Source organism: Cupressus sempervirens, chromosome 7, assembly GCF_028749045.1.
Source record: "Cupressus sempervirens isolate cs-2001-9-10 chromosome 7, ASM2874904v1, whole genome shotgun sequence".
In the NCBI taxonomy this organism is placed as follows: domain Eukaryota; kingdom Viridiplantae; phylum Streptophyta; class Pinopsida; order Cupressales; family Cupressaceae; genus Cupressus; species Cupressus sempervirens.
In genome coordinates this window covers 812,243,652-812,256,374 of record NC_143124.1, presented here as the reverse complement: position 1 = coordinate 812,256,374, position 12,723 = coordinate 812,243,652, and the positions used below count along the sequence as shown (strand labels likewise).

At 34.8% G+C, this 12,723-nt stretch overlaps 1 protein-coding gene across 1 annotated transcript in view; it reads right to left on the bottom strand.

The window, feature by feature from the left end:
- The window catches only part of LOC149549878 (protein BREAST CANCER SUSCEPTIBILITY 2 homolog B-like), a 154,687-nt gene that overhangs the window by 17,914 nt on the left and 124,050 nt on the right, over positions 1-12,723 (bottom strand). The window contains exons 14-19 of the mRNA XM_089793096.1: positions 4,246-4,438; positions 3,734-4,098; positions 3,499-3,561; positions 3,107-3,308; positions 2,780-2,947; positions 2,328-2,681 (exon numbers count right to left, since the gene is read on the bottom strand). Of these exons, the coding sequence (XP_089649222.1) occupies positions 2,628-2,681; positions 2,780-2,947; positions 3,107-3,308; positions 3,499-3,561; positions 3,734-4,098; positions 4,246-4,438 (1,045 nt within the window). The 3' untranslated portion in view covers positions 2,328-2,627. The remainder of the gene's footprint in view (positions 1-2,327; positions 2,682-2,779; positions 2,948-3,106; positions 3,309-3,498; positions 3,562-3,733; positions 4,099-4,245; positions 4,439-12,723) is intronic.

The window sequence follows — 12,723 nt, the reverse complement described above, 5'->3', positions numbered from 1 at the left end:
AAGAAGTTGAAATGTATACAATGATAATCAAATGCGTGGACAAATAGCTTATTTGCAATTTTAAAACCTAGAAATTTCTGCAGCTATGAATTTATGGGCCAATTTGAAGCACTGATGAAACTTGGAGGCTAGGAATCCATGGCACCTTTATTTATTGAACCAATGTAGAATGAAAATCCAAAAAAAGCCTTCTTTAGCACTAACGTCACCTGCTGGTGACTCACATGGCTTTCTTTTTCCATGTGGCAGCCTTAGTAACTTCAAACATTAACTTTGAAGGTTACGATTTGTATTAATTGAAGAGTATTCAAACTCTGCAAACTGAGAACTGATAGCAAATTATGATATCAAATCCCAACCTCTCATCTTTAAGAACAATCATGGCTTCTTATATAAAGTCATCACCATTGCACAAGTTCACTAGATAGCTCACAAATTGAAAGTGCCAATAACTGGAGAAGTTCAGAATTCCTCAGACCAAACACTGTTGCAAACCCTTGAACAAACTCCTTTCACACAATCAACAAAAAGCAATATCATAGAATGGTTCAATTTTTTTGGCTTTTGGCTTTTAATTGTCTCCATAACAAGTTGATCAAGTATCTTTTGCTTCACTACTCACATAAGTTGAAAATATACTTGCTTTTGATGGAGATTGCATTCATAATTAAATTATAACTCCCTTTATATTACTCAATGAAAAAGACTCTGCTTCATTTTTATTTAATTCATTAAATGTTTGTTTTTCATGTGCCCACATTGACTTAGGGAATTAATAATAAAGAGGCATCCCTTCAATAAGTTACATTTAAATGCACATGACTAAGTCATTTGGCCCCTTCATTAAATAACCTTTATAATTGCTCTTGTTGTCAACCATAAGTTATTATGTGATAAAGGCGTAACTTTTAATAATATACAATGGCCCACACTTAAAGTCACTTTATAAAATTAAATAATAACTTTATAATATAACCATCAATTGATAATACCATTTATGCTATTATAAACTTTAATATCTCCTTAATAACTCATCATCTATCCATCCTGTCTGAACCTAGAGGTCAACCATGGTACCCATCATAATATATTAAAGGTCCCTCTCAAACAATCACTTACTATTAATAGTAAGTACCTCAAAACATAGTCAAAAACCATTGAATAGCTTAGCTGCAGAATATAAATAAGATCTCGAGACAAAGGCTGAGAACTGCTACCTGAAAAGCTTTGTGATGCCCAATCTGGACCCTCTGAACAATTCCATTAGCATATTAAGGTAAGAAAATAGGCTAAACCTCTCGAAGTTGATGCTCACAAAAATGGAGACATTACAGATTTTATTTGCTATATTATGGAGGAGTTGAGTGATTCATTAGTTCCAGCATTAATTAGCTTTTATCAGCTTTAGTAGTTTTATATATTTGCAATCAGCATTATAAGAATCTCGTAAAATCAGAAAAACAAAAAAAAGAACATATAGCAAAAACCAAATAAAAAGTTGGACACTTTCCAAATTACCAGCCAAAGTCATTAGAAAACACGTCAGAATTTTCGCACAAAAGACTGGTTGGCGATCTTTCACATGTAAAGCTGATTTTCCTTTCTGACATAATGGCAGATATTATGAGACTTTTTCTTAGAACTTTTTTCAGCTAGTCTAGTAATTAAATTTGACCATGAGTGACTAAATACACAATGATATTTTTGAAGATTAGTGCACATTAGTTGAGGATATTTTTATCATTTTTTCAAATTTATATTCATGTCTTGAGTAGGCAACACAGGTTCCATTTACTTGTAGGTTCAAAAAAAGAAGAGCTTGTCAAAGTATCATTTCTTCATGGCTTAACCAAATGAGGACATATCATGCATCATAAAACAATAACTCCTAGAATATATTTTCTTACAATGAAATTCTTGCTAAGTGATTTGTCTCATTATAAATTTCCCCTTTCATTTCATGGTCTTTATTTAATTCCCAGAATTGCAACGGACTACTAGGTCCATAGAACCATAGTTATATGGATCACTGGAAACTGCTTGTAATGTACATAACATGCCTAGTTGATGTATCCTATCAAGTTCTTTAGTTTACATGCATACCAAAATAAATATCCATATATAGGTACTCTTCTATTCTACATATTTTGAAATGTCCTTCTATGTCTCCAAAGATAAAATACTTGCACTAAATAAAATCCATACATATCTGACAAACAATGATATAACCAGCCCATTATTAAAACATGCTATAAGGTTCTACATTAAAAAAAGGGAAAAATACAAGCAATAATTATCATATTACTAATGCATGCAGTTATACTTACCAAAATGAGTCCCACAAGTCTTAGAGATGATCATGTGAGACAGTAACGCTTGGATGATGGAAGAGAGTAGCAGACATGGTATGTTATCAAAAGAGCTGCTCTCGCCCAGTACAACTCAAAATCCAAATATCATCATCTGTGAAATTGTGGAATGCATCGCAGATACCAATATATATTCTGCAAATGAAATTTTCCAACCAAATGGATATTATTTTCCCGTATGTGTTCTAGAGAAAACTGCCTCCCGGACAAAAGTAGGGAATACACAATCATTTAATATCCTATCTCCAGTTGAGTGATTCACATTGCATTCTTAATTATATTGGAAACCCTCTCACAGAGGTTCTCTACTGCCTGCATGCATCACATATAAAAATCATGCAGCACAGTTAGCTCACAGCCATGCAAATGCTATCAAAACAGCTGCATAAGAGGTGAATAGTAATTCTCACATGCATCGAGACTTTAGCCCACTTATCTGTCAAATCTGCTGCAGCTTTTAAATGACGAAAATTATGAGCGTTAAAATTTACAGAATATGTGGAAATCTCTGTCATTTCCGCAACCCAAAGACTGTTTTTCTGATCCCGTTTTTGTTTCACCAAATTACATAAGCCCACCTTCCATAGGAAATCAACAAGAAAAGGATCAACCAAATTGATAATGCAGCAAGGACTTCTCCAAGGTTTCAGTGCTTACAGACTAGTAAATATTAAAAAAATGTTGAATTATTTAGTGGTACAAATCTAAATTTAAATTTTAAAATGAATAACCCTTACTGTGGATCCTGCAAGAGAGGGATCAAGGGCAATAAATGAATCACATGGTAATGAAAATTCAATAGCAAGAATGATCTCTGATTGTTTTTTGCCACACTCTAACTGTACCGAACCATCAGAAGCAAATAACCACTGCCTTTTTCGCAAACCATACATAGATGGTTCTCCGATGTGTAGAACAAAAACAGCAACATCAAACTCACTGCAAATCAACATATTTACGATACAGTTTAAAATCAAATGAATTATGATCATTAATAAACCTCTGAGCAGGAAATCCCTAAAACCTTACATAAGAATAGCAAGTGTAAATAAATAAAACACAATAAATGATCAAAAAGCAATGACCAGAAAATGGGATGGAAATCCTATATAAGAAATAGCAGATGAACCTGCACAGAGGAACTTTTCCTAAGTCCGAAAGTTGCACTGCACTCCTTGGGTTGTACAGAAATCTACAGGGAAAGAAAATTAACCCAGATCACCAAACTTTAGACTCAAAGTCAATATGATAGATAGTTAATGCAAAACAATTATGCTTACTTCTTATAAAAGATTGAGCTCCTAAAGTAAATAATTTTGGATTTTTGCACAAACTACAACTTGGAGACAAGAGATTGAACACACTCAAAGTTATGACATGCTGATTGTGGAATTCGATGCCATACTGTTGACCTATTTGCTTGAAATTGAAGTATATTCCTACTGTAGCTATCACCCAATTTGCCACCCAATGGAACAAGGCCAGAAACACAGTAGATGCCCCCTTCCTCAAGGTTGAGAACATGATTTTCTGTTGGTTGCCAAATTGTGACCAAGCCTTCCTGTTTTACCAGGCCTCTTTTTTCTTCTTTTTCCTTTATTTCCATCGAGCATTTGCGTGCCAGACCAACTATCCTTACTTTCATAAATGGAGTAACTTTTCTCAAGTTCAAATCAGCATTCTCCAGGGCTTCTTGAATGTGCTTCTCTATGGAAACCTGCCTAATTGCCTGACAAAACAAATACCTTTACAATTTCAGATGCAATGCTCTCCAAATTCCATGAAATGTCAAAAACTTGACCTATCATTTATAATCTCCACATTGTCCAATTGTCAGGTTTTAATCAGACAAGTTGGCATTTTTTTTAAAATTAACCTCTTGTTTAGACTTATACGCTGCAAAAGCGGCAAGTTGCGCTGAAGTCATATCCGCCATTATCAATTCTGGTTCGCAAGCATTTTCCAGAACACTATAAAGGTGCGCTCCCTCATCCTTGTTTGAATCAAGAGATGAATGGAAATTCTCTTTCTCTGCTTTCAACATAACATCCTCCACAATGTTTATGCGCCTGAAGAGGCAAAGTCTAAACAATTAATTGTTATCTTACAAGAAAACAAATTATGTATAATAAAAAAGGCATTGAATTAATCTTCACATTGATATATAGAAGATACACCCATAGTTTTCAAATGCATAACGTAGTATAAGTCAAATCACATCATATGAACTGAAGGGAAAGATTTCATTGTTGATGTCAACAGTGGTAGAGGACAATCTAAGATTATAAAAGTGTTGCACCATTGATACATTATTTCCCTTAGGACCTTTTTAATAATTGTAATAACTGTATTATGTTAAATATGAAGATACATATGTCAATTTCATTTATTTAAAAAGAGAATTGTGATTAGTATCATCAGGTTTTCATTTATGTTGACAGTGGAATATCTAATTCTAGTCAATTATTTACCCCTGGGATTTTATTCATAAATGTGTTTTACAAAGTTATAAATGGTTTATTGCTTACAATGTTATGGTGATGAAGGTGACTAATCCTTCCTTGTTTCTGGATGCAGGAGAAGATCAATCCTGCCAGCAGGAGAAGAGTGTCACTGGACTGACAGAACGTGGACACATGGTGAAGATTGGAAATGCCATCCGAGCAGAAACCATAACTGAACATCTAGTCATTAGGTCTTGAGTTGGATTGTTGTCTTAGCTATTTCGAGTTGGCTGTCTTTTCTAATCTTGAGTCTAATAAAGAGATATTGATCCTTAAATTTATTTAAGTGCATTAGATCCTTCCCTGTCGATTTAGAGAAACAACCATGGTATACTCATTGTTCATATTTGTTCAGTCACACACACCTACACACATGATCATATACAAATACTCATAAAGATATAAATTAATGTATACATGCATGCCAATCATCATAAAATGTATGCATTCTAATTATAAAACCATATGCAGACACATGTATATAGTTGTATTCTATTGTTGTCCTCATTTTGACATCACAAAATTGAGGCAGTCCTATGCAATTTTCTGATGAATTCAAAGGTATTTCCTCTGAGTTTTGGTGCTTTGAATGATGTGTTATGAAGGCAATTCATTATCCCTTGAATTGTCCTAGATCTGATGTCCTTTGAACATCATTTTTAAAAGTTTCCATCAAACTTATCACAATTTTGATTGCCAGAACGAGTTTTTATTCTGACTGCAAAAACTTGATTTTTGGCAACCTTCAAGTCTTTTCATGATTTTCTCGGTTGTGTGGTTTATTTTTAATTTTGTTTTCACCCTAGGAATATTTCATTTTCAATTTTGCTTGTTTTTAGCTATCTTAGGTTTCAATCGGAGTTGCCTGTCAAAAGATATTAAAGAATTAAGCATTCAGCAGGTAAGTTTTTTTGGCCTAACTGCAAATCATTATTCTTTAATTAAAATCTCGCCTAAGTGGACTTTTCATTAACCATTGCATAACAAGTTGGGAGTATTTATACGTGAAATGGAAATAAAACTTCACTTTTGTATGTTTGCATGAGGAAATATGAACTTTAAATGAGTTTTTGAGGTAACGGTGGGCTTTTAAACTCTGAATCATAGTAACGAGAATCACACTGAAATCGCGTAAATCGCCGATTCAGCGATCAGATTCATGCACGCTGATTTTTTTGGTGTGGAAAATCGTGATCGGCGATTTCATCGGGTGAATCACATGTATCGGCGATTCACTCAAAAAATCGCCTGAATCGCCATTAGAAATCGCCAAAAATCGGCTGGCAGCAGCAAACATGTTTAGTTGGAAATAATAATAAAATCACTTATGTTTTTTGCTTTCTATTTTACCTTTCCTCTTTGTTATAACCCTAAAGGGCCTTCTAATTGTTAAGAATGACTAGAAGAGAGGAGAAGAGAAAAGAAGAACCATAGGTTATAAAAAATAAAATAAAATAAACGACGACAAATAAAAAATGTTTAGAATGCATAATGGACGATGCCCAAGGGAAGGGAAAGACATAATCAGGTAGTAAAACATCAGCGGTTCCCAAAACGAGTGTGGGATTAGAAGAAAATCACAAAAACACTGTGTTCCATGTAGTTTTGTGTGGGTTTCAAAGCGCTAATTTGGTCTTGGCGGCAAGGGCACTTCCCCTCGACCCCACTGGGGGCGTTGCTACCTAGACCCCCAGTCGCTGCGGTTATCAATCGTGGGAAGTTTGACCAGTTGATGAGACCTGAAGCTGTTGCAGGCATGGAGTGTCTGTGGTGGAGAGAACAACAAAGCAAGCCTTTCGAGAGGGGTGATATGCTTTGAAGCACTTGGAGTAGGTGTTGGATGTGAAGCTGTCTTATAAAAACTCTTTACCCCATGTGGTAAACACAAACTTCCATGTTTATATATGTTAAGTTTCAACTTCTATTTGATGATGTTATAGTGTGTTTAAGTTATATTCAATAAAGGGTGCATGAAATAAATCTTAAATTGTTAAAATCTCTACATTTAAATGGTTTTTCAAATTTGCCGATTCATCGCCAATTCACCAGCAATTCACCCTCGATTCACAATTTGATTCGGCCGTGCTGATTCCAATAGGATTCCGATTCTCGTTACCTTCCTCTAAATACATGCCTTCTCTTCTAAATGGTTTCTTGTAATGGTGGCATTTTTCTAAGCAATCACATATCTTAATTCAAACTTGAATATGTATTCCATCTTCTAAGTCCCATGATGGCAATTTATGAAGGCATTAAATGTGTTTTAAAAGTGTCTAAAACCTACAATGAGCTCCAAACAGTCCGTAATTAGTCTGAAAGTGGTGATTTTTCATCTCATTGCATACACATGCTACAAATATATAAAAAAATATTAATATGTATGTGTTTTGCATTTAAAATCTGGTTGAAGTCAAAGGTAGTGATTTTCAAATTAATTACATGTTTTGATAAGCATCCAAACGTATGCAAAGAATGATCCAAAATGTGTTATGATATTAGCATGTATACTTAAAATCACATTTTTGATGTCGTTTTGACTCTCAATATTTAAGGTGGTGGTTTTTATATCACTTACACATTTTAAATGCCTTTGTATCATATGGAATCTCTAATACAAAGCCCATTTTGAACATTCTAACTTGTATTAAAGTTTCTAAAACCTGTTTTTATCAAAACACTGTCATTTTATTTTATGCACGTACAGTGGAAAAACCTGTATGGGTCATTTTTGTTAAGATTTTCCCAGAAAGATAAACAGCAACAAGAAAATAGAGAAAGGCACAAGTGATTTATTCTGGGAAAACCTTCCAACTAGAGGGAAAAACCCAGCCACACCAGAAAAATATATCTTTTATTGATAAAGAAAATATTGAAGTACAAGACTTGCAATAAACTGAGCAATCACATAAATAGATTGCATTTTGACTATTCATATTACACACAAAGGTCTCTTCAACTCTCAAATGTAAGACATTTCAAATTTCAAAATATACAAAACTGCATATTTCCATATGCATGATGTATGACACGTCTTTTTATATGATATTATCTTACATATTATCAAAAATATCTCTTTCAGCCGAAGGTGACCATAATGGACATTACATTATATTTTTATTTCATAAGATTAGAGATATAGATCTCTATTGTACCTATGGAGGCACACATAGCTGCAACCAAAGATGTCAATGATGAACTCACATCACATAAACATGTTATCTCAGCATAACATAATTCCCCATAATTACTTCATAAGCACACAAAAATGTAGTCACACATATGACTTTCAACATGCCTACTTGCAGAGGGTGATCCTCCATACCTACTCACAGAGGGTGGAACAAGGGCTTTCACCTCAAACTTCCCCCAGAGAAGAATGCCTTTCAACCATGCCTACTCACAGAGGGTGATCCACCATACCTACTCACAAAGGGTGATCCACCCTAGGGCTTTCACCTCAAACTTCTCCTAGAGAAGAGTGTATTTTCACGCCTACTCGCACAGGGTGGTCCACCATACCTACTCGCAGAGGGTGGAACAAGGGCTTTCAGCTCAAACTTCTCCTAGAGAAGAATGCATTAATAACTGAGATTTTTTCTTAATAGAGACTTCTTCTTAGCAAAGACAACTTTAACCACTACAATAAGATAGTTGACTATTGCATAAATTTGCAAAGGATTGGACATCTCCCTTTGTCACATAACCTCCCTCTAAGGCTGTATTGTCTCTCTCTAATTATGATCTTCCTCTTTTAATAATGTGCCACCAATTTAGTATCAAGACTGCAAACAACATTGCATAATCTCTCGCCATCCCATTGCATCCTGCAACCCAGAGAGATTCATATGATCCATTTATCATAGAGATCAATGAAAAGATATATGCTATTTCCAACGATATGCAAACATCATAGAAAACTCATCTCTTTGAAGTCTAATCTCAACACATATACACAATATTTGAATAAGTACAGACCAGCATTCATATGATAATCATTAACCTTGTTGGACAAAATGTATTACTCAATGAAGGTGTTACCATAAAGAAAAATGAGAACCGAAATCTTCCAGGAATCACCTGCTAGTCAAATCACAGACTTCTGCACAAGGTCATGTTAGCATCCACATGATACAAAATATATGATTCTTCGAATTAGAATCAATGATAACAGGTACTATAATACTCACAAACAAATACAATCTCAAAGTTGACTATCCTTGATACGATATAAACAGAATAATGTTTGTTGAGCCTTTGCTATATTCTCAAAAGAGAAAATCATTCAATGTTACTACACACTTCATCCTCCAACAGGAGAAACACTAGTCATAACTAATGAAATCACAAAACCAACATAACTGAAACAAATGCAATATCTTTGAATGCATAAGGCATAGATAACTATATCATGGCAATCAAGTTTTAGAAGATGCTAAAATATAAGTAGAATTCATATTATTATAAAGAACATGCAAGAAAATGTGCTTAGAATAAATAACTATAATCCTAAGTTAAAAAATGTGAATTAAAGGTATCTAAATCTCAAACCCTGTAAAATTATGTGGAAAGAGATTAAATTACAAAAACTCGTCTGTCAATCTTTGTGAGATCCTTGCTACCAAAAGTCGCTTAAATCGGTGAGGATTTTGCATGTACTAAGGAAACAGACTGAAGCTAACCATGCCATATACTCTAGTTATTGCACCAAAAATAGACCCAGTATGCCTAGAACAAAGACTCGAGAAGCTTTAAACCAAGATAGTAAAGCTCATGGCAAGGTAATGAAGAAAAAAAGCAATAGGTAATCTCATGCATCCTCAATACTCAAAACCATAAGAACTATAATACTCAGACCCAATGTACTTTCCTATTCATTTCACACACATGAAGTAGATGCATACATTTGTTTCCATGTTTGTTTCTTGATCAATCGTGAATTATCCCTTTTACATGGCATACTTCGTGCTCAAGAACCACAGTTTGAGAGACATTTGGATGTAATGAACAAAGCTCTTGTCTAAGAGTTTCAACACTAGCATTGTGCTTTGTTGATAATTTCCCTTTGATACGTCCTGATGTTGATCAGATTAAATAGTTCAAGAAGAACTCCCTGCTTGTGATTTTGAATTCATTTGCTTTCGAGAGAATGTATGCCCAAACATGCATCCACTGTCCCTTTGTTATTTAGCAAAGTGATACATCTTAACCATCATTAATAATTTATAATAAACAATTCAATCCAGTGATCTATCTCAGATGGTTTAAGATTCAAATTCAATAAAAGATATATATGTATATAAAGCCAATCTGAAACAATTCAAGTAAGCTAGGATCTATGGCTTCTATAGCAAGTAATTACTAAGCACTAATATGGCTTCTTGATTAATCTGAAATTTGCAAAAGATGCCACTGATAATATAAGAAAATGATAACTATGGAACTCCATCCATAATTATAGAAAGAGAGAACCCCTACAGAACACTATATTTCACTTAATTTACCCCTTAATGTCATAGGACGGTTAAAATCTATATAAGGAGAAGAAACAAAACAGAGAATCTTTCCTAATGTTGATATTGCAGCCATCGTTTCTAAGGATTTCTCGCAGCAATTAAAAAATTGTCCAAAACTATTAGGATAGAACATGTTTTCTTCTATTTTCCTCGGAACACTATCAAAATTAGAGATGAAAAGAAATGTCTTCGCACTTGCTGAGCACAACCCGACCATAGGTTCAATTGCATAAAAAAAAGTGTCATCTTTGGACAGATTACATTCGTGCTAAAGATGTTCCTTACCAACCTTTTAGGATAGAACATGTTTTCTTCTATTTTCCTCAGAATACTATCAAAATTAGAGATGAAAAGCAATGTCTTCGCACTTGCTAAGCACAACCCGACCATAGATGCAATTGCATAAAAAAAAGTGTCTCCTTTGGACAGATTACACTCATGCCAAAGATGTTCCTTACCAACCTCCTTCACCTCTGTGTGAGATATGCGATGGTGCTTAAACAACAAGACACAAATGCCCAAAATCTCCTTTTGGAGGAAGTTTGCAAACCTAAAATCAATAGATTTTCCACTCTGGTTAGATGCATGTTTTAATCACAAACTCATCACCAATCACTCCATAATGGGCTTCCAAGAAAATGACATTGATAGAAGTCTGGCAGGATTTCCTTGAACATGCACTCGTTGAGCTTCTAAAAGCTTTCTTCAATCATCTGATGAATCTCAAAGACATACTTCAGTAGAAGAAAAAACACAACGTTAACACGATGACCATCATTCAAGGTGAAATCATACTCTTGTTATGCCATTGCATGGATTTGAATTGCAGAATGACTGAAGAAAGCTAGACTTCTTGCATAGCTAGACGTATTCCTATTTCCAAACCAAATAGGAACCTATTGATCAAATTTCTTCTCACAAACAAATTGTGACTCCCTAACTGCAGCTTCTACCAACAAATATTGGCAATCTTTGTTGTGGTTTGAGACAACAAACCTGGCAACACAAAAATTGCATTCGCTCTGCTTCAATTTTTCCTCTTCCCTTGAATTTCAAATTTCCCTAAAAGATGCTTTGTTTGAGGGTGTGCCTGCAAAACGCTGGCCCTTTCTGCAATAACCAGCAATAATTATTCTATTGTTAACTTTTGAAGGCTCATAAGGTATCTCTCTCGTCAACATGCAATCCGCAATCAACCAGACTTCTATCCCTCCGAAAGAATGTAGTTGTGAAAAGAATTATCGAGAGTTACGAAGAGTTGGCAAGGAATCCTCTATTGATGACATGCAAGGCAATTCCGTTACAACTCTCAATACAATTGATATCAGAGTGAAAACTACCGAGATGATAAATTCAAACACAAAATTGATGCAACACATAACTGCTTAACACAATCTTCAAGTGAAAGAAATGACATCGAAGAGTTAGCAATTACTAATGAATTTAAGAATAGCTTAAAAATCAATGGACTCCCAACAATCGAACAAACCATACTTGAACAAGTCATGGGCTAGGCGATGTCATCAAACAAAAAGCTTACTAAAAAAGTGACTTCGTAGCTTTCAACAACCCAAACACCACTCACAGCGACATCCGATAGTCGACTATCAATTTTCTTTAGACAATCAATTTGGACATTCAATCACTGTGCTCACTGAAAATTCAAATTCCCGGAAACACCTACACTATATAACAGAAAAATAAAAAAATAAAACTTTCCTTCTCTCGATTTCAAACAAATTAAATTTTGTAGAGACAGACGGGTTCGACACACTCATGATGAAAGACATGACTTATCTTTTGATCTTTTGCTCCATCTGCATGCTTCAAAATTCCTACACAAAACGTCCACCATCATTTCACAGATTGCAAGAGAGAGCCATGCGAACAACAATCTCTGCACCAACTAAGTTGAAGCCAATCAAGTACCCCTCATGGAACGCACAACTTACATCCTCAAAGTCAAAAGAGAAGATGTAAATTTCTAAGAGCTCAACCTGAAGGTTGCAGCAAACACCATAGGCAAGTAAGTCTTCAGCAAGAGGTTCAATCTCACAAAACCCGCTTCACAATCCACATCTAGACACCCAATCCAAGAGGAAGTCTCATAATTTGTGAAGCAGCAGGACTATTCCACCACTTCTTGAAAATGGACCTCACTGGCACGTTCAGCAATAATAATAGAGATCCCAATCCCAAATGTTCAAGAGCCCTTCATACGAAACCACAAATGCATCCTTGAAACAAGGGATTGAAAGACAATCAAAATAATTGCAAGCTTATAAACAAATTGTAATGTCCCCATCTTTGTAGCATCTCAATGGAATTGTTAGCCTT